The sequence below is a fragment of the Lytechinus variegatus genome, chromosome 1 (assembly GCF_018143015.1).
Source record: "Lytechinus variegatus isolate NC3 chromosome 1, Lvar_3.0, whole genome shotgun sequence".
Classification (NCBI taxonomy): domain Eukaryota; kingdom Metazoa; phylum Echinodermata; class Echinoidea; order Temnopleuroida; family Toxopneustidae; genus Lytechinus; species Lytechinus variegatus.
In genome coordinates, this window is record NC_054740.1 from 1,740,145 (window position 1) to 1,763,128 (window position 22,984).

At 37.5% G+C, this 22,984-nt stretch overlaps 2 protein-coding genes across 2 annotated transcripts; both read right to left on the reverse strand.

Annotated features, from left to right (window-relative positions):
• Nucleotides 1-2,396: 2,396 nt before the first annotated feature.
• Nucleotides 2,397-6,467, reverse strand: LOC121406618 (uncharacterized protein K02A2.6-like). Its single transcript, XM_041597626.1, has one exon. The coding sequence runs from the start codon at nt 6,465-6,467 to the stop codon at nt 2,397-2,399; it is 4,071 nt and encodes a 1,356-aa protein (XP_041453560.1).
• An 11,201-nt stretch (nt 6,468-17,668) lies between these two features.
• On the reverse strand, nt 17,669-22,510 carry LOC121405847. The gene is made up of 5 exons (XM_041596820.1): nt 22,458-22,510; nt 20,413-20,532; nt 19,367-19,511; nt 18,566-18,678; nt 17,669-17,958 (listed from the first exon to the last, which is right to left on the reverse strand). The coding sequence occupies exons 1-5, from the start codon at nt 22,473-22,475 to the stop codon at nt 17,686-17,688; spliced, it is 669 nt and encodes a 222-aa protein (XP_041452754.1). The 5' UTR covers nt 22,476-22,510; the 3' UTR covers nt 17,669-17,685.
• Nucleotides 22,511-22,984: the final 474 nt, after the last annotated feature.

The window sequence follows — 22,984 nt, forward strand, 5'->3', positions numbered from 1 at the left end:
GGCGTCTGCTAGCCGTCCTCTGCTGTGACTCTCAAATAGCCCCGCATGTGCGATTTTTAGTCAGATCGTCCCATATGCTGTTTTTCATGTTAGTACATAGATGCGTGCGCGTTTTTTGCTGACGCAGATCATGTACCCATCTCCGTCGTCTGCTACGGCTCTCTGTATCAGTCCCAACTTGTGAAATGCGTTTTCATAGTGTATTTTCATTTGGTCAACATGCAGTTTACCCACTTGTCATTTGGTCTAATGCCAAATGGGCTAAACCCATTTGGTCTACTAAATTACCATTTGGTCTACACTTGGTCTAATTCTCATTTAGCGAAATGTCCAGTTGGTCTAATTTCAGCATAACCTACATAATTATATATTTTTTTTACTTTGTCAAATACTGGTACATAAAATTGGCTTTATATCATGCAGTTCCACATTGTAAATATGTATATTCATTGGTTCACATGCAATTTGCCCACTTCTCATTTAGTCTAATGCCGAATGGGCTAAATCCATTTGGTCTACACTTGGTCTAATTGTCATTTTGTGAAATGTCCAGTTGGTCAAATTTCAGCACAACCTAGGCTACTTAAATATTTTTTTAACTTATATACATATATTTTAGTCTATATACATATACCAAATGGGCTTGACCCATTTAGTTTAAAAAAAATTATAATTGCCATTTTGGTCTACAATTTGTCTAATTTACATTTGGTCTACACTTGAACTAATTTTGAGTAAAGTCCAGGGTCTAATTTCAACATGACCTACATCATTGTGATTTTATACTTTGTGAAATATATATTTTTTTCTTTATATAATTTCATTTCACCTTATAGTTTTAGCATTGGTTTCCAAATAAATAATACTTGAACAGTGGCATAATCATGATAATGGAGCCAAAAGTTTTGAAAGGTGTATTGGGTAAATTTATAAAGTTGTAAGCAGAAGCAAACAACAAAAATTTGTTGAAGTGGGGGGGGGGGTGGGCGGTGTTGATTAATTTCCTTTTATGATCCAATGCCAGATCAATCTTTGTTTTTGCTTGCTATTTTTTTTAAAAATGATATGTTCTGTTCTCTACAATTTTTACTAATGATCCTTTTTTTACTTATCATTTTTTTTCAGGCACATTCGCACCCGAACCGACTCTACAAGGGAAGAGAAGGAATTATTGAACCCCTTGAGAATATACAGGTCAAGGGCTGTAATAGTATACAGGGGCACTTCCTGGGAGTTTAATTTCATTTTAATTATGTGTTTTCAGGATTTTTTTTAGGATATCTAACATTGCAGTGAATTTTTGGAAAAAAATCATATATCATATATCAAATAGATATAGTTATTGCATATCAGAATGTTATGTTTTTCTTGATGTTTTCTCAATAACTCTAAGCTGTTATTGATGAATTTTTTCTTGAAACAAAAATAAGCAATTTATCCAAACATGTCAGTTTCATTTTGTAGACATATATGCATTGAATTTACCAATTCAGAATATAAGGTATGCAATCTGTCATGTCTCATAACTCAATCATACATTACAGTTCATTCGTCAGGACTACCAACAGAACTACGGCGTTATGCGGTGATTTTCGGTTCATACATTTACTTCGGTATCATGCTTCAAGGTTACAATGACGTCATAATCAAAGTGCATCTGCATATATCACACTCCTCCCTCCTTAGCTTATTCCTCCAAAACTTCAACTAAAATCCAATGTGCTTTTTTTCTCTATGCAAAAACGAACATAATTTTTTTCTTTTCTTTTGCAGTATAGACAACATCAAAAATTGTCACAAGCCTGAAAAATTCCTCCTTTTTTTTTCTTTTTTTGAACCATTCTTTTTTAAAGAAAATCAAGCCATGAAAATATCAATTTTCATCCCACTCATCAATACTTGTTTTGGAAAAGAAATAAATGTCATGAAAGCAATAATGATGATCTTTGCCCAATTTTGTCTCAGCAATGGCATTTATGTCCATGCAAAAATTTGCATTTTTTTTTTGAGCAACAAAGAAGAAACATATTTACAAACAAAATCTGAGTTGTGTTGTTGATTTTGAAATGTACAAATTTTGCACTGGTTTGTTGTACCGCCATGTTATCAATGACAAACATTAATGTGAGGTTCTCCCAATAAATGGCATTTGGAAACTGTTTTTTTTTGTACTTGAACAACAATTTCTTTAAAATTTAATATTTCCAATATAGTATGCTAAATGAAAATAATCGGTTTCAAGTGTTTGAGTTGTTTAGAAGAACATAATTGCTTCAACTGTCGTATCGTGCAAACAACACCACTCAAATCTTGTAGAAAAGAAATAACATCAAAATATCATCAAAAACTAACACTAGAAAGCTTAAACTATATTTACAAACTTCATCCTTCATCTGTTACATGGACTCGATGAGCCGATCCGGCGTCTTCCTTACACGCTTAGAACGTCGAAGAGGGAGTGCCTCGCCAAGATTGGAAGGCATAGTTTCTGGATCATCTTCGATCTGTGATTTCGCCTGAATGGGAGAGTGATTACCCTCCAGACTTTCTGGGGCAGACAAATGTCTTTCAGTTTCTAAAGTCTCTGTTGGATTCACAGGCGCTGATGGTGTTGGCACCTGTGTACGAGTGGTATCGTCCATCGATACCTTGCATTCTGAACGCAACTGATCCACATGTCTTTTCCAGACTCTGCCATCCTCCAGGATGACTACATAGGACTTTGGCGCTCGTCGCTCAGCGATTGTTCCTGACCACCAAGTTTCATCTTGACGAAAGTCTTTGACTAACACGCGATCTCCAGGGAAGAATTCACGCAGACCATGTTGTTTGTCATGATGAAGCTTTTGGTCACTCTGCTTGTTAATGACCTTGTCCTCGGTACTAGGTCTGACTAAGCTGAGACGTGTGCGAAGCTCCCGTCCCAGAAACAAACTTGCTGGGGTCTGTCCAGTTGTTGCATGCTTAGTTGAGCGATATGTAAGTAGGAAACTATCTAAGCACTTCTGAAGACTACGACCTTGAGCCTTGCTGGCACTCAATGATCTTTTAAAGGATTGTACCATCCTTTCAGCTGCACCGTTACTTGCTGCATGATATGGTGCGACCTTGACATGCTTCACACCATTTCTCCTGAGAAAATCCTCGAATTCCTCACTCACAAATTGTGGGCCGTTGTCGCTAACCAATTGCAGAGGGATTCCATACTTGCTGAACAAGTCCCTCAATGCTGAAATAGTTGCAGCTGACGTTGTACTTGACATCATAATGACCTCTGGCCACTTGGAATATGCATCTGTGACGACTAGATAGTCCTTCTTGTCCTTCTGGGCATAATCTATGTGTATACGTGTCCATGGTGACTGTGGCCATACCCATGGCATAAGTGGTGCCACTGTTGGAAGGTTCCGCGTCTGCTGGCAGGTCTGGCATGACTTCACCATCTGCTCTATGTCATAGTCAATCCTGGGCCACCAAACATGACTGCGAGCAATTTCCTTCATACGCACCATGCCAGGATGCGCTGTATGCAACTCTTGTAGAATGTCTCTTTGTAGACTAGGAGGCACAATTACTCGATAACCCCACAAGAGGCAATCCTGTTCCATGCTTAATTCATCCTTCCTTCTGATGAATGGTTTGAGTCTTTCATCTTGTTTGTCCTCCACCCATGTTCCTGTTTTCACCATGTGAAGAATCCTAGAAAGCACAGGATCTGTTCTTGTCTTGTTCTGTATTTCTTTGCTAGTGATAGGAAGGCTCTCAATGTGATAGGCTGCAATGTTATAGATGTCGTCATCTCCTTGCACAGTTTCCGGTAAGGGAAGTCGTGACAAAGCATCTGCCACAAGATTCTGGTTGCCTGGAATATACTTCAGCTCATAATCAAAAGCTGACAGGATGATTGCCCATCGTTGCAACCTCTGGGCAGCCAAGGTAGGTATTGCAGTCTTTGGACCTAGAATCCGTTCCAGGGGCTTGTGATCTGTACGTATCACAAACTTCCTTCCATACAGGTACGTGCGAAAACGCTGAAGACCGAACATAATGGCCAGTGCTTCCTTGTCCAACTGTGCATATCCCTTCTCATGCTGATTCAAGCTCCTTGAGGCATATGCTACTGGCTTCCTGTTGCCATTGTTATTCACATGGGAGATAACTGCACCCACTCCATAGGGTGAAGCATCTACACTCAGTTCTAGCTCCTGCTCTGGATCATAGTGTGTAAGCAATCTCTCTGTAGAAATCGCCTTCTTTACAGCTTGGAAGGCATTATCACAGTCCTTGTCCCAAGACCACGGCTTTGATCCAAGTAGTTCATTCAAGGAATGGACCATTGTAGAAAGATTAGGAATGAACTGCGCGTGATAGTTAACCATTCCTAACCAGGAGCGCAACTCTGACACATTCTTTGGGGTTGGGGCATGGCGAACTGCCTCAACCTTATCACTCGTTGGTTGAATTCCCTTGGATGATAGCTTCCGCCCAAAGTAGACCACACTGTCTTTCATGAAGGAACACTTCTCCTTCTTCACCCTAAGTCCGAACTTCTGGAAACGCTGGAATACCTGCTTCAGATTTCTCATGTGCTCTTGGTCTGTGTTTCCTGTCACGAGCACATCGTCCATGATGGCGCAAGTACAATCCAGTCCAGATATGACCTGCTCTATGAATTTCTGCCAAATAGCTGGGCTAGATGATATACCAAATGGCAGCCTGGTGTAGCGGAAGAGACCTCGGTGGGTGTTGATTGTCACCAGTTCCTGCGAAGCTTCATCCAACATCATTTGTTGGTATGCACATTTAAGATCAATCTTAGAGAACTTCTTTCCTCCCACCAAGTTTGAAAAGACTTGTTCTGTAGTAGGAATGGGGTACTGGTCACAATGAATCTGCTGATTCACAGTCACCTTGTAATCTCCACATAGGCGTACCCGTCCATCGGCCTTCGGTATGCATACCAATGGGGTTGCCCATTCACTGTAATCTACAGGGTATATGATGTCATCTTCCTGCATACGTTTCAGTTCCTCCTCAACTGCAGGACGTAGAGCAAAAGGAACGTTGCGTGCCTTGCAGAACTTTGGTCGAGCACCTTCCTTCAGATGCAATGACGCTGGTGGGCCTTTAGCTTTCCCAAGTCCTTCCTTAAATACATCCGCAAACTCCTGCTGCAGAACCGTTCCCACATCTGTATCAACACTGATTGAATACTGAGGATCCGAGATCAATGATTTCCAGTCTAGCTTCAGTTTCCTCAGCCAAGATCGTCCAAAGAGAGGTGGAGCGTGTTGAGAAGTCTTGACGACTACCAAGGTAAGAGTCATAGCTTGGTTCATGTACTGGTACTTGACCTCCACATCAATCTCTCCTGCTAAGTCTAGCCTTGCACCTCCATATACCCGCAGCGGACGTCTGATCGCTTGCAATTGTACATGCTTGAAATGTTTCAAGTAATCGTCATAGGTGAGGATAGACACTGCAGCTCCCGTGTCTAATTCCATCTGCAGTTCAACCCCTTCAATTGTTACTGGTACGATATATGGAGGCTGAGATGTCACGTTGTTCACATGAAAAACAGAGTCTAGGAAGTCTACGTTGTTCTTACCATCATACGCTCCATCATCATCATCTTCCTTGACCTGTTTCACTGACCTGCGACCATTATCTTGACGTGGAAAATTTGTTTTTCCTCTTTGGTTCCCACCTGACTTACATTCCGACTTCAAATGCCCCTTTTTCTGACACTTGAAACACACTGCGTCTTTGTGTTTGCACTGCTGCGCGGAATGGTTTGACAGTCCACAGCGATAACATTTAGGTCGCTTACTTGTACTAGATTGACCCTGCTTGACCTGGGTAGCATCTTTACGTCTGTTGTGTGAATATGACACCTTATTCACCTTCCCATCATCTACTTTAGTATTGGACATGTCCTTGATGTTACATGATGCTGCCTCCTCTGCTAATGCTAATTCCACAGCTTCCTGGAATCTATAGTTCTTGGACAAAAGTTTCTTCTGAATGGAACTTGAGTACAAGCCTGCAATGAAGCGGTCTCGTAGAGCTTCCTCTAATGCTCCCCCTGTGAATTCACATGAAGAAGCAAGCTTTTTCAGGTAGGAGACAAAGCCTGAGATTGTTTGACCTGGTGATTGCTTAGCATTATGAAACTTGAACCTTTCTGATACAACCAAGCGCTTAGGACGGAAATGTCCCCTCAAAATTCCACTGAGTTCATCATACGTTTTCTCACTTGGTTTGCTTGGAAATGCCAAATCTTTCACCGTTTTGTACGTGTCACTACCAATACTACTGAGAAGAATAGCTTTACGCTTACCCTCATGTCTGGTCTCCGTTGTGATATCCAAAGCGATAAAATATTGATCAAGCCTGTCTAGATATGCTTCAATATCTCCGTCCTTGTCAAACTCTTCAAACAATAAACGCGATGGTGCCAAAGCCATTGCTAGTTATTTCACTTAACTTGTAGAGTCAAAGAAAGTTCACCGTATCCGTGCGGGCGACGTACCCGTGATTGCGTTGAACAGACGTTTTCGAAAACACCACAGAAAACTAAGTACGTGGGACAACACGTTATTGCCCTCACCGAAGATCCACGGTTCGTCGTGTCGTTTATCTCTGAAAAATTGCCTTAACGTTGCCAGTTCGTAATCCTAGACGATCCCGTCCTCGTCGCCAGTGTCATGTCTCATAACTCAATCATACATTACAGTTCATTCGTCAGGACTACCAACAGAACTACGGCGTTATGCGGTGATTTTCGGTTCATACATTTACTTCGGTATCATGCTTCAAGGTTACAATGACGTCATAATCAAAGTGCATCTGCATATATCACACAATCTTTCATAAATGTTGATTTTTATCACTAGTGGATCTGGGGGAGGGCACATCTAGCTCAACCCCACCCCCCTTTGAGAGCTACAGTCAAGATGTAATGAAAATGTGAAATTTTCATCAAAGAATGCCCCCCCATAAGGCCCTTTTTTGCTTGACAAATTTTCATCCTGAAAATGTGCCCCCCAGGAAAAATCCTGGATCCACCACCCCTGGTTTTGATTTAGTTTACATGCATTTTTATTTTGAAAAAAAAAAATTCCTAGAGATTTATAAACAGCATGATTTACACTGAGCATTTCATACACTTTGTGCAGAAGAAATATTATCTTGAGAAATTTGGTTATTAAATTATGGAAGATATCTTTTGGAAATGAAATTACTTTATTGCAGTTATTTCTTACATTGTATTGTCATTTTACTTGATAGAAATTCATTATTTTTTATAACCATGACAGTGTTATAAATTCATATTTGCTAAATTGTAATAATCATTTTGATGTTCCTTCATCTTCATGAAAGTATGAATTCTACCGTAGTCATCTGCTTCAGTCTGCCCAATGCAATGGTTACAAAGGGCCTAAGCATCCCTTGTCATTTTTCAATAATTAGTTAAGTCAGTAGTCAAGTAAGGGGTCAGACAGTTTGGCTGTATTATATTTGTTTGTCTTACTAGTGTCAATTTACTAAACTTTTTCTGCTTGTGATTGAACCACCAAATTGCCAGATAGTACCATTTTGTTGGGCAGACATTAACATTGACTAGAGGACTTACTTTCCAAACCAACCTAAAGATAATATGATACTTCATGTATTACAGGGGTATATTGCCTTCCATTGTTGGGATGTATGCCATGGGCTGGGTAATATCATCTAACTTGTCCTGGAATAATCATTCTCTATAACAAGTTCACAGACAAACGGAGATTCCACTTCAGCCACTCTCATTTGAACATCCTGGCATTGGTGGGGGAACCGCCAAAATCTTTTGACCCCCCCAAAAAAAAAAGATAGTGACCAAATAATATCTTCGGGGGGGGGGATACAGGAAACAAAATTGAAAATTGACAAGCCAAAAAAAATTAAAAAATAATGTTATCAACAAAAAATTGGGGGGGGGGGGAATCGTCCCCTCCCCACCTCAAATTTAGGGGGATACGTCCCCCCCCCACTTCCACCGCCTATGATTCCTGGTGCTTGGAGATCTGCAAAAGGCATGCTATATTACATCCACTTAAGTTCCATTTCCTTTCATGTTTCTTCCTCTTCTTAGTGAGCATCTCCAAGTGTTCATATTTTTTCAGTGTCCTTTTTTAGATTTATCAAACTCAGTTTTATTACCTGATAAAATTCTATCCCAAGAATTAAACACTTTGATCAAATTTGGTTACTTCAACTTAATGTTAAAGGAGAATGAAACCATTGGAACAAGATAGCTTGTGTGAAAACAGAAAAATCAAAGAAAGAGATCAACAAAAGTTTGAGAAAAATCGGACAAATAATGAGAAAGTTATGAGCATTTGAATATTGCAATCACTATTGCTATGGAGACAGCAAATTGGCAAAGCGACAGAGATGTGTGATGTCACTTGTGAACAACTCTCCCCATTACTTTAGTATATATTTTACTTGAATTGCCTCTTTTATCACATCTATCCATAGATCATGTGTTCTTCCTACACGAGGGCATGTAATACATATTTTTTAAGAATACATCATGGATAAAGAGTTTGTATCATCATAAGAAAAAGCAAAAGATATATTTTGAGGGTATTTTATAGTCCACCAAAGGGAAAGTTGTTCATCAGTGACATCACACATCCTTGTCGCATTGCCAATGGGAAGATTTCCATAGCATTAGTGATTGTAATATTCAAATGCTCATAACTTTCTCATTATTTGTCTGATTTTCCTCAAACTTTCTTTATTCTTATTCTTTGATTTTTCTGTTTCTACACAAGCCTATTTGTTCCAAAGGTTTCATTCCCCTTTAAATAAACTGACAATATATAACTGAAAATATATAATAAAAGGCAAAATAATAATTATGAGAAAAATAATAAAGAAAAACAGTTACTCAAATCAAATTCACTCAAAACCATACACTAATGTACTCTCCTCAAAAATCATTTCTCACTTTTAGGTATTGATCATTCATTCAGTCAATAAAATAATAAAAAGAGACAGGAGGTCCTCCTCAAAATAAACAGTGTCTCACATGCACACTACACATTAAGAGTAAAATCAGTTTGTATCTTTCGTGGGATTTGTTTTTATGTAAATCTGGATTCTTCTTGTTAGTAGGGCCTTAGGTCACTCTGACTTGAACTTAAAACTTCCAATCTCAAGAAGGCAAGATATATCTCAGTAGATAGTCATTATCAAGATGTTTAGGAGTTCAATCTGGTGGTGAGGTTATTCATGATGGCATCTGATATTCTGGCAGAAAGAATGAGAAATAAAAAAGTGCATAAATACAATTATTTATTTTTTCAATGCAAATTAAATTAACGAGTCATTCAAGATAGTGTGTATTTTTTAGAGGGGGGGGGGGGGTGATGGCATGACAAGTTTTTAGTCCAAATTATTTTTATCTTCATTTTTTTTCCACTTTGTATTACCATTTATTCAAAAATTGCAATAAACATATTAATAAATGAGTTTTAATCTAGTTGGCAAAAGAAAAACCAGTGGCGGCGGCAGTGCAAAGAAAATGCCAGTAAAAGGCAGTAAAGCACTGCATGTGTCTGAGTGACTGACTGACACCACGGCACTGACAGTGAGGTGAATGTTCATTTTCCAGTGCATGCACATTATTGCCCCATCATATTCACTCGTTTTCAGAAAATATTTAGTTATTCCTCATTTGACCATGATTATCTCCTTCATGTCATTACTCTGGTGTTTATTCATGATTTTAAATTCAGGAAATCATTTAGCAAACAAAGAAAACAAAGCATTTCTTGACTGTGATTCCGTGTGATTCAAGTTCAATTTCATTTCTGTGTATCACACGTACGCACGTACGTGACGTAATCTTGATCTCTAATCTGCTAATTGTTATGTTAATTAATCATCCCGTGCGCGCGATTAAAATGGCTCGAAATTCGACCAAATTCAAGGGCAGCTCAGCTTGTAAACCTCACTGAGAAGGGCTTCCACAGCCCTTGCGATTCCCCGCGCTGCAATTTAACTGCAAGACACAGAAAGGAAATCAATTCAAGTTTCACAATCAACGGAAAATCCAGAACACTTCGAGACCCATTTTGCAAGAAATACAACTAAATAAGGTAATAATTTAGAGCAACTCAAGACATTTTTGACTTACCGACACTTTCATGGTTATTTTTGGAAGATTTCATGGAATTTGGGGCACGAAAATGACTTCGGTAGCTCGCGAAAGTCCTATGCATTACGATGACATATTTTTCATCGCACGGGAGGACAATCACAAAGAGAAAGTATCATATTCATCTGCGCTGACAGGGGCTTAATTTTGACGATATCGCATCGCTATGCGATTTCACTCATTGACAAGCGGACCAAACTTACGTACAAATTTTGAGCACTTCCGCGACAGCGCCATCTAGTGACTACGGCCGTGCCTACCTACCGGTACCGGTACTCATTTACAGTCAAAAAACTGTCAAAACAAAGTTATACCATGTACCTCAGTTCTAAACTACTAAACCCTTAATTTCTAGAACCAGTTAAGAAGGAGGAATAAAAAAACAATCTAGTTCAACATGTAGGGATATGTTGTTTGTGACTTACGAAGTTTTGAAGAGATTTGGGGGTTCTTAAGACGGGCTGAACGAGAAATAAATGCTTGTGCGTTGATTATCGTTATCAATTATCCCAAACCCAGTCCCGCACGTGCAAATGCGCGTTGGGCATTACAAATATTACGAGACGATACGCACTGTCATTCAGTCAGTCGATCGACTACAGTATTGTATCAGAGCAGCCACCCCATAAGACGTTAAAAGACCAGGTAACACCGGTCAATTTATGTCAAAATACTTCTAAATTTACTTACTATTTTCATTTATAATGCCATACCGTACGTACGCAGACAACCTACTCCGAAAACACTTCTACTGTATGACTGATCGATGACCACTCACACACATACATGCGAAGCGTACAACCGATCGATCTATATCTCGTTTTGTTGTTGTTTGCGAGTTTGTTTTCTATGGAATGCTGAATTTGATAAAATTTGACTTACCATTAAGATCATAAAAATTATATTACAAAATAATCGATCTATTTATAAATGGTCGATCAAAACAATTAATGAACACACAATTTCCATTCCTTCCTAATAAAAGGGTAAAATATATTGTGCGTTACTTTTTCCATTCTTTTAATTCCCATGTATTCGTTTCTCAGAAAATTGTGAGGAAAATATGATTTTTTAAACCCTGTTTTTTTTATGAAACCCACGCTCTCGCCCATGAGCAAAAGCAGTCCCTTGACTCCCAACCCCTGGCGTACCTAGGATTTTCCAAAAGGGGGGCAAATATTTGGATGGAGATCTCATCTGCAAAAAAAATCACAACCAAGAAAAAAAAGGTCTTCAACCCCCAACTCGAGGATTTAATTCTTACCGGCCAGAAAAAAATTGAGAATAAAAAAAAGGGTCTTCAGGTTCAAAAGAGCTGGAAATATGTCTGTTTTCACTGCATTTTTACATTAAAAATTATTCACTTTGCTTCTCAAATGGGGGGTGGGGGGACGTCACCTGCATGAATTGTGACTCATCAGAGGTAGTGCCCCCCCTGCTTCCCTTTTCTTCAACTGTTCTCTTTTCTTGCAATTTGTTTCTCTTCCCAACCTCACTTATTACATTTTCCCTTTAATTTCCCTTTCATTTGATATTGCGCCCCGGCCTTCCGGGGGGGGGGGGGGGTTCAGTGTCCCCCACCCACACACACACGCTTTTCGAAGCACTAAAAATTGGCCCCTTTTTGCCCAAGAAAAATGACCCCTTCCAAATGCATTCGTTTTATGTATTAAAGAGCGTCCCTTTCTTGCATTATAAATTCTCGTTTCCTTTCTTGCTCTTTTAGCGCCCATAATTTTCATCAATTATCGTTCTTATCCCTTCTAAGTGTATTTTTAAATATAAAAAATCTTTTTAAACTCTTCTTAAGCCCGTTTTAGTTGCCCTTTTTTGTAGTGAAGTTCTAGTAGCATATATTAATATTGGCCCCTATGCACCTTGATCAAATGCCCCATTTGAATATACCCTTATTTACTTTTGCTTAAATGCACCTTCTTTTTTAATTTGTTCAAATTTCCAGTATTTTAATGTAACGTATTTGCAGTTAGCATCCTTTCTTTTCTTCACCCCGCCCCAACAAAAAATGCCTCCATGGACAACCAAAATAATGTTCAAGACCAAGAAAACGAAAGAAGAAAGCAAAGAAAAGCGGTTAAATATGATATTGTTCTCAAAATATTATGTCAAACTCTATCAGAAATTAGATTTTTTTTAAAACAACTGTCAAAATTTGCTTGTTCGCTTCTATCTTTAAAGATTTGTTGCTCATATGCCATGTCTTCCCCCCATTTATCATTTGTTTGCTCAATACCCTACTACAACATACATGATAGATGTGCTATTTTCTTAATAGGTGTTCTGTTTTTCCCCTGTGCCCCCCCCCCCCAAATTTTCAATTTTGCCTTGCGCGCCCTGGCTGTATATATGCCCAATCACTTTCTTTCTCCTATATTTTTATTTTTTCACACTTTGTTTTCTTACCCCCTTCCATTCTCTTCATGCCTCCTTCCGAATTCCTTTAATTATCCTTTTCAATCCCTTCTATATTTAGATCTCTTTCTGCCCTTATTTTCTACCCATTTCCCTTCTCTCTTTTGATTTTTTTCATTACCTTCAATTATTTCTCTCCCCTTTCCCCATTTCCTTTTGAACGTTCCTTCGCTTTTTATCTCTATTTCCCAATTCATTTTATGCCCCCTTCCTTTCTGTAATTTCCTCTCTACCTCATTTTCTTTTTTTTCTTGGGGGGGGGGGCGTAAATGACCTCAGACAAGAAGCTCTGCCTCTCCATGTTCCTATTATTAATCACATTTTATATTTATTCATGAGATGACAGTGTTTTTATGCAAGAAATTTTTTATTTTTTATGACAGGTTATCAAGTTCCCTGAAACTCTGGAGAAAGTGAGAGACACCCAAGTTTCCTTTTTTGAGGTTGCAGGATTTCCGAATATTGTTGGGGCGATCGATGGAACTCATGTTAATCTCCACGGAGCACCTCTAGGAGAAGAGGAGTACATCTATGTCAATAGAAAAGGAAGGCATTCAATAAATGTTCAGTTGATTTGCAATACCCAATACAAGATCACGAATGTTGTTGCCAGGTGGGCTGGTAGCACCCATGACAGTAGGATATTGAGGGTATGTTACATTTGAGTGTTACACTGTTGAATTGTATGCAAATTCCTGTAACGATGCTGTTCATCATTTCAATTTAAAACCCTTTAAAATTCCTGGATTGCTGTCATGCAATCTGTTTTAAAACTTTTCATAATTTCTACAATTAACATACATATATATCTTAAATTGATTCCTAATAGATAATTGTACATTAAGATATACAAATATCTTTTATAGTAATTCATAACATTTCGTACACATTTCTCAGTATCAATTTTTTTCTTCATCTAATTATATATTGTTTTTATCATTTCATTATCACTACGTTTAACCAAGTCAATCGCAAACATTAATTTGTTGCCCCCTCTTTTTTCCATTTCATGAAAATACTACAGAACAGTGCAATTGGACAGCGATTCGCTAATGGTGAACTTCAGGGAATCTTGTTGGGGGATTCAGGTTATCGTTTGGAAAGATGGCTCATGACACCTGTGAGAGATCCACACACAGAAGCTGAAAGGAGATACAACAGGTGAAATGTCAAATAAATATTTTATTTAAGTATTTTTTACAACCAAATTCGGTGCTCATTCAATAATAGAAACAGCATACACCAAAAATTAATTTCAAAGTATATACACAATAATAAATACATTTGCTCCAAATGTATTTGCAACAATACTTGAAACAAGTGGAATGCCTCTGGCCGTCTCACCTGCATCACGCGGTTCAATATAGCAGCAGTGCTGACTTTGAATACTACTCTAACTCGCACAAGATGTTCAGTGATACATGGTTACTCTTATGTCCACTTTTTATGAACTAGACCAATAAACTTACAGAGATATGATGGTTATTCAACAAAAAACCCCAACATGGCCAAAGTTCATTGACCTTACATGACCTGTGACCTTGATCATGTGACCTGAAACTCGCACAGGATGTTCAGTGATACTTTATTACTCTTATGTACAAGTTTCATGAATCAGATCCATAAACTTTCAAAGTTATGATGGTAATTCAACAGATACATCCAGTTCGGCCAAAGTTCATTGACCTTTGACCTTGGTCATGTGACCTGAAACGCGCACAGGATGTTCAGAGATACTTGATTACTATAATGTCCAAGTTTAATGAACTAGACCTATTGGTCCAATAAACTTTCAAAGTTATGATGGTAATTCAACAGATACCCCCAATTCGGCCAAAGTTCATTGACCCTAAATGACCTTTGACCTTAATCATGAGACCTGAAACTTGCACAAAATGTTCAGTGATGCTTGATTACTATTATGTCCAAGTTTCATGAATCAGATCCATAAACTTTCAAAGTTATGATGGGAATTCAACAGATATCTGCAATTCGGCCAAAGTTCATTGACCCTAAATGACCTTTGACCTTGGTCATGTGACGTGAAACTCGTGCAGGATGTTCAGCGATACTTGATTAACCTTATGTCCAAGTTTCATGAACTAGGTCCATATATTTTCTAAGTTATGATGACATTTCAAAAACTTAACCTCAGGTTAAGATTTCGATGTTGATCCCTCCAACATGGTCTAAGTTCATTGACCCTAAATGACCTTTGACCTTGGTCATGTGACATGAAACTCTAATAGGATGTTCAGTAATACTTGATTAACCCTACGGCCAAGTTTTATTAACTAGGTCCATATACTTTCTACGTTATGACGTCATTTCAAAAACTTAACCTCAGGTTAAGATTTGATGTTGACGCCGCCGCCGTCGGAAAAGCGGCGCCTATAGTCTCACTCTGCTTCGCAGGTGAGACAAAAAACTATTGCTTGTCATTAGGAATAATATAATGTTCAATTCCCTGAGAAAGATATACTTCCCCCTAGTCAATTGCATGGTAATAATATGTTGCATAAATACATTTGAATATATCAATATCAATAAAAAGTTCTATGGCAAGGTCTGACATTTAAAGCCTTGGGTCAGTTAATCAAAAATATGCATGTATGATGCATGTAGTTGATTGCATGGTAATAAATAATATATTTTGTATAAATACACTTGAAATATATTAATATGAATACAAGTTATTAGGCAAGGTCTGACATTTGATGGATAAACTTGGCTTGGTTTAATTGAATTTAGTTTCCCCAATAAAATCTCAAACAAATCTTATCACATATCTTATATCCAATGGTTTCAGAGCTCATTGCCGAACCCGGGTCGTCATCGAGATGGTCAACGGCCAGTTAAAGAATAAACTGAGATGCCTCATTGCGTCTGGCCTCCAACTATCCCCTGATAGAGCATGTGATGTAATAGTTGCATGTTGCGTTCTGCACAATGTAAGCAAGGATCTCAGGGAGCCAAATTACCATGAAGGAGGGGAAGAAGATGTTGAATTACCACCCATTGACCAAGCTTATGATCCTGTAGGAGGAGCAGCTACTAGGAGAGACATTATCGATACTTATTTCACCTAGAGTTCACTTTTCTATTCTGGAATTGAGGTGTCACTATTGCATATATTCATATAAGAATACCAATATTTACCCTTTATGCTGAGTGCAATATATTAGATCCTTTATAATCCAATTTTCAAAGATTTGGAATAGCAATTGAAATAAACATCCAAACCTACAAAATTTTACAGATCAAAGTTTGCAACAGTGATGGAAATTTAGAATAGAAATTCCAGCCAATCTTGAGCCTCCCTCTAGAAGCAAATGCATTAAAAAGAGAATGACATTGTTGGCTGCAATTATTTTGACTTTACACTGACCATTTTGTAGTATAATGAATTTAGTATTATTGGCATTATACTGAACTTCAAATATTTCTTTTTGAATATTTGAAATTATTTTTTTTTAATGCTGGGAACTTTCATATGCAATATAAAACACAATTTGATCTAAAATGTCCTCATGACTGGATAAATGTGGAGTCTTTTAATTTGTCCCAAAAGTTCGAGGAAGGAAAAATGGTAGTAATGAATATATTAATTTCCCATCAGGAACAGTAATTGACTGATCCAACCAACATGGCTAATTTTGCCTGTTTCCTCAGTTGTGTTGCCGAAATGGTTATTAGTGGTGTCAGTATGGACTATGGCATGTCATCAAAGATCAGATGCGAAGCACTTTTTTCTTCTACCAATAAAAAGTTCATTCATCTGAATGGTGGTTCTGTATTGCTTATCATCTAAAAAATGCTTTTGAGATGGATCAGAGTATGAGATGGATCAGAATACGAGATGAATCATACAGTACTAGCATTACAGAGTAACCCTATGACATCATAAAAATTCCCTTGTAGCATTTCATTGTTTTTTCTTTTTTTTTATAGGCGCCGCTTTTCTGACGGCGGCAGCGTCAACACCAAATCTTAACCGAAGGTTGAGTTTTTGAAATGACAGCATAACTTAGAAAGTATATGGACCTTGGTTCGTGAAACTTTGCCATAAGGTTAATCAAGCATTACTGAACATCCTGCCTTCGTTTCAGTTCACATGACCAAGATCAAAGGTCATTTAGGGTCAATGAACTTTGGCCAAATTGAGGGAATCTGTTGAATTACCATAACTCTGAATGTTTATGGATCTGATTCATGAAACTTAGTAAAAAAGAGTAACCAAGTATCACTAAACATCTCATGCGAGTTGCAGGTCACGTGACAAAAGTCAAATGCCATTAAACATAGTATTGTATCATTACATGAATGGTGTTTTTGTGAATAATTATTTTATAGTAGTTTTCAAGGTCAGCACTGCTGCTATATTGAATCGCGTGATGCAGGTGAGACTGCCAGAGGCATTCCACTTGTTGATACAATAATTTGGTAGAGCATGATGGTAACCCCCCACAGCCCAAATTTGGTGAGAATCTGTCCATGCGGGCCTCAAGGTATGACATAATACACAATTAATCCTATTGAAGTCAAATTATTATTGACCTACTTCTAAATGTTAGGAAACAGACAAATAAATAATACATTGACTTCAATGGGGCTAGTTACATATTTTTGAGTTCATATTAGGGCCCCATGGACCGATTCCAACAAAATTTGGGTTTTTGTGAGTTTCCATCATGCTCTACCAAAATATTGTATAAAAGACAATGAAATGCAAAAATAAATGTAATGTCATTACTTCAGTAGTCTATAGCAGCATGAGTGGATTTTTTTGCAGGATAAATGTGTACCAAGAGATGCTAATGAGGAACCATGAAGCAATTCTACCAAGAAGAAAAAAAAATCTTTTGTTATCTAGTTGAAAGGATGGTCCGGGCTGAAAATATTTATATAAATACATAGAGTAGAATTCACAGAGCAAAGTGCCAAAAATTTCATGGAAATCGGATAACAAATAACAAAGTTAATGAAGTTTCAAGTTTAGCAATATTTTGTGAAAACAGTCATCCCTTTTAGAAAAAAAAAATCAATCATGTTTGCTCACATATTCTTGAAGGACCCCCAACATGGCATTGAGGGTCGCTAGAATGCCTTGTTGGGTCTCCAGCATTGCTTCTTGATTCCTCAGAAGCATCTCTTGATACAAATTTCCTTGTGATACCAAATTTCTTTTTTTTTTGGGGGGGGGGATTTTCTTGATCTTGATCCAGATCTTCCTCTCCATCTCCCAATCTCTCCACATCGTCGTCTTCCACCTGTCCCATCTGGTGCAGAAGGTTGCATGCCTCTGTGTTTTGTGAGCACTATATGGATACGATAAATTAGAAATGAATATTAAAACAATGTAAAACTACATAATCATACTATGGTGAGATGTTTAAAGGTAAAAGTCAGTAGTTGCAGCAAACAATTATTTCATGAGAAAGACTCTGAAATCAAGGTTAATTGTCACAATATTATCTTAGATCTAGATCTGGTACATTAATGTACACTTATCCTTGTAAAATCTTTAAATCTTAGCTCGTAATTGACAATTCTGGTGATCATTAACACAGAAAAGCATTATGTGGGACACTGTATTAATATTGCTTCGAAAAAATGGCGACATTTCATGGAATTCTGTGATTATTTTGCTCATTTCTCAGCAATTATGCATTCATATTTTTGGAGGTAGACTTGATAAGAACAACGCACAGGATATCTTTCCTCCCAAAAGTGTAACGCCTTGATAACCCTCATGTCCATGTTGCATGAAATAGATCAATTTACTTTAAAAGTTACATCATTTCATAACTTAACCTTGTTTTAGAAATCAACGTTGATAACAAAAAGCTCAGCTAACATAGGTTGAACATTTTACTTCCACTTTGCAACTAACTTTCCAACTACCCATAAATAATTAATACTTACTGGTTGAGTTGCCCCAGTCTCACTTTTTTGCCCTTTTATGCCATGTAAGGCTTTGTCCGATATGGTGAGTAGTACCTCTTCCAACATAGGCTTGAACCTGTAGGAGCCTCCGCCTGTATGAAAAAAGGTATGCATTTATCAATATCATGCCTAATACACCCCTCCCTACCCAACAAAATAAAATATATGAGTAAACAGTTCCTCTGCAATAATTTTTAGTGTTAATTATACAAGGAAATACAAGTTTTTCAAAAATAGTTATCGTTAATTACGACTAATTCAAAATACATTGTTCAGAGTGCTGGAATATTCCGCTTATTAAGCGGAATTAAGCCTTAAAATGAGACCAAATTGGATCTCTAGCCTGTCTACAGTCTAGCAAACTTATACCAAGGTTTTAAGAGTTGAAAAGTATATTTTCCATAATCTTTGGGGGAAATGCCACAAAACCACCTTTTGCAGGATGAGTTCAAGATCTGTGGTCATAAAAAGAAAAATCAATTTCATACTAGAATTTTTTTCAAGTAAAATTGTTCAGGAATGTTACAAAAAATATTAACCACCATAATTAAAATTATAGGAACTTCTAGTAATTAGAGCAACATGAATTAATTACATTTAATAAGCACACAAATTCTAAATAATATGTAAGTTTTTGTTTTGATCCACAGTCAAGATCTAAGGGGACCATAACAACACCATCCTACCCCATCCCCCCTTGGACCGACAAGACTCATTACACCCTTTAACGATTGGAGTAAAAATGTCTTCTTCCATTTGTTACGAGAAAAGTAGGCTTACCAGTCTTCTTCTTATCATCCTCATTTTTGGCCCTTTTCTTTAGGTCGGACCATGCCTTACGCACGTCATCCCCACTCCTGGGGCATCCGGTCGCTGAAAGCTGCTTAGCAATATTTTCCCAAGCTTGTTTGCGCTGATCAGAGACCTGCATTTAACAAAGGAGGAAAATGTACTGTCATTTTCAAGCATTTGAAATTTATTACATTGGCATTGCAGGAAACAACACACCATACACTTGTACAATAAAAAAAAAACAAGTGGAATGCCTCTTGCAGTCTCACCTGCATTACTCAATTCGGTCATAAAACTGTTACAAATTATGACTAACCCATAAATACAAATAAAAACAAAAATTAGGGGAGGTCCACTTGAAATTTTGGGATGGATAAAAGTAAAAATTTGACAAGCCCCCCCCCAAAAAAAAAAGTTATCAACCTAAATTTTAGAAGTGGATCAACTGAATAAGGTCATCAACTTAAATGTTAGGGGGGACCACAAACATTTCAGGGGGCCTGTGTGAATTTATGGGGGAACGCAGGAAACAAGATTGACAAGCAAAAAGAAAGGTTATCAACAAAATATTTTGTGGGGGCCATCCCCCACCTCAAATTTAAGGGAGGGGGGACACGTCCCCCTGCTTCCGCCGCCCATGCTAGTGTTTTATCTTGCTATAAGCTTCATTTTAAAATGATGTCAGTCAGATTTCACCTCTGCTGACCTCTAGAGATAAACTACCTTAAGGTCAACAACCTCAAAATATCAGAATATTGAGGCTTTGCATAATTAGTTCATGGTAAATATTGCTATGTTGCAAAAATAGTCATTGAATATTGACTTTTAATGTCTCTCGATATTCTAGAGAAAATAGTGAGTATAATTTTGTCCCTTGAGGGCTGTCCAAAACAACAATTCATACTTGATTACCTTTTATGTAAGTTTTGAAGAGTGCAGATTGTGATAAAAATATGGCCACAAATAGTAGTGTTTAATTCTGGCTAGATCTGTGCCTGCTTCATATTTCTAGAAGAAAAAGGTAAATACCTTACCCTATCAGTGGGAGACAAAGGCTTTCCGAAGAGCACAGACCTCTTTTCCCTGACATATGCGCACAGAATTTGGATATGCTGCTCTGTCATATTTTCACGCTTTCGTTTGGTTGGCGTTTTCTGCAATGAAGAAGAAATTTTATTTTTAGAAACCCCCAAAACAAAAGTAACACTGAAATATGACCATGAAATTAAATCACAAAAACATTAAAGGGGAAGTTCACCCAGAAGAAAACTTTGTTGTAAAAATAGCAGACAAAATAGTAAAATATATTGGTGAAGGTTTGAGGAAAATCTGTTAAAGAGTAAAAAAAGTTATTAGAGTTCAAAGTTTTGGATTTGTGACGTCATAAACGAGCAGCTGCCCCATGTGTTATGTAATATAAAATACATGAAATTCAAATTTTGTATGGTTCCTGATGCCTTAATTTTGTTTTCTATTCATTATCGGGTGTGAAATGATTTGCCTATTGATATACAAAAGGTAGAGTGAAAACAATTTTCTGAGAAAATAACTTTTCATTGATTTTTTACCATTTGCTATGTAGGAATGCTGCTCGCATATGACGTCACAAATCAAATTATTGAAATTCTAATAACTTTTTAATCACTTGATGATTTTTTTCTCAAACCTTTGGGAATATTTTTATTTTTTCTGCTATTTTTACAATAAACTTTTTGTCAGGGTGAACTTCCCCTTTAAGAATGATAATTTTTCTTTAAATCTAATTGTCAATGAAAGTCCCCCCCGGCCTAGTAGATGTACTTCTCCTTTAAAAATTTCAATTACAAGTAGATCTAAGTCTACATCAACAAAAATATTATAAAAATGTAATTAATTATGTAACTGATCAATTACTTTGTAATTTTCGGTCTATATATGTCAAGGAGAGGGGGAGGTTTTGATTGTAAGATGTTAACTTCCATATGCACCCCCACCCCCAGCTAGAATTGAAAATAAAATTATGGAGGTTGAAAATGATAATAATATTAATCTGGAGGTTACATGGTTGAGATTTCTTAAATGAGGAAACTGTTGGGGAAGTCTTTAGTACCGTAGTAGTAGTGTGTTAGTGCGAGGCTGCATGTGTAATCTCGTCGGCAATTCGGAGGACGGGTTTTGTCCAGATTTTAATTTGTATAATAATATGTAGGCCCTATTGGTGAGTGAGCCAACGCAGCTAGTTCAGCGGAACAACCAAAATACAGAGACTGAAGCTTTTGGTCTAATTTTTGTGAGGCCAACCATCGGTAAAATATGATATTGACCCAGATCTGGTGTTCCACAGACTCTTCCTAATTCAAAAAATATAATTAAAAGAATACAACCTATTTTAGACTAATTAAAGCCTAGTCATATGATGAATAAATACATTAGAATACAAATGACAGTGTTATTATCTTAGTTGAGTGTAAACACAAGTGAGCATTTACCCCCCAAAGATTAAAAAAAATAATAAGCCAACCATTGGCAACTAAGGACAATGTTATAGCAATGTGGAGTCTACATTGGATGATTACAACACAAATTCAATTTGGTTTCGATACATGATGAAATTGACATTTTGAACTGAAATTGAATCATGTCTTATTTCGTGATCGACCTCATTCCTCAAGTCTACTCTGACTCACTCTGCTGAGCATGAATTGGTTAGACATAGAATATCGATATTACAAATAAACAGTATCTGAAATCATAGTATCATCAAGAATTTATAAAACCATAAACAGATAAAGACCTAAGTTAAAAATTCGGCCGTTACGACATCGAACGTCTACTACTACTAACAAACTGCATCCCTTCCATACACGGCCACCTCTACGCCAGAGCTCCGGCGGAGAGGGGCACCATTACTCTGCTAAACTACGCTGTGAGCATCAGCTACAATTGGATTTGTTTGGGCGAAAACCACCGCGCCGTGATGATTAGCCGGGGATAAAATGATACATATTTTCAGCAGAATGGATCAATCTAATAGTTATTATTTCAAAAACTGTATTTCATGATACAATGAACAAAAATAACGTATTTAAAAAAAAATTACCTCATTTGGTGAAGCCATTTCGTTGACGTTGCTAGCAGACAATCGCAAGTTTACACGGGCGCAAATATTTTTTTACCCAAATTTCAGTGCGCATCCTCGTTCACGAATATTCGTGGTTAATAAAACTCTGGTTACCAACCTGAGTTTTCCAAAGTCTTTAGGCAATCGATTTTTCAATCTCAGGTAGCCAACCTGAGAAATCTACGGTACCCGAGTTTTCAACCTTAGAAATCTCAGGTTAGAAAAAAAGTTTTATGCAACGGGCCCCTGTAGGTCCCCAGTCAGCAAAGTATCTGGGCCCATATGGGCCCCATATGGATTTCAAGTGGGCAATATGGGCCCCATATGGGATATATATGGGCAATGTGGCATCATTAATGGTTCTTTTAACCCACTTACATTCCACATGGGGCCCATATGGGCTGACCCACTTCGAACCCGCATGGCAAAAGCTATATGGGCACCATATGGTATCCATATGGGCAATGTGGCATCGTTAATGGTTCTTTTAACCCACTTACATTCCA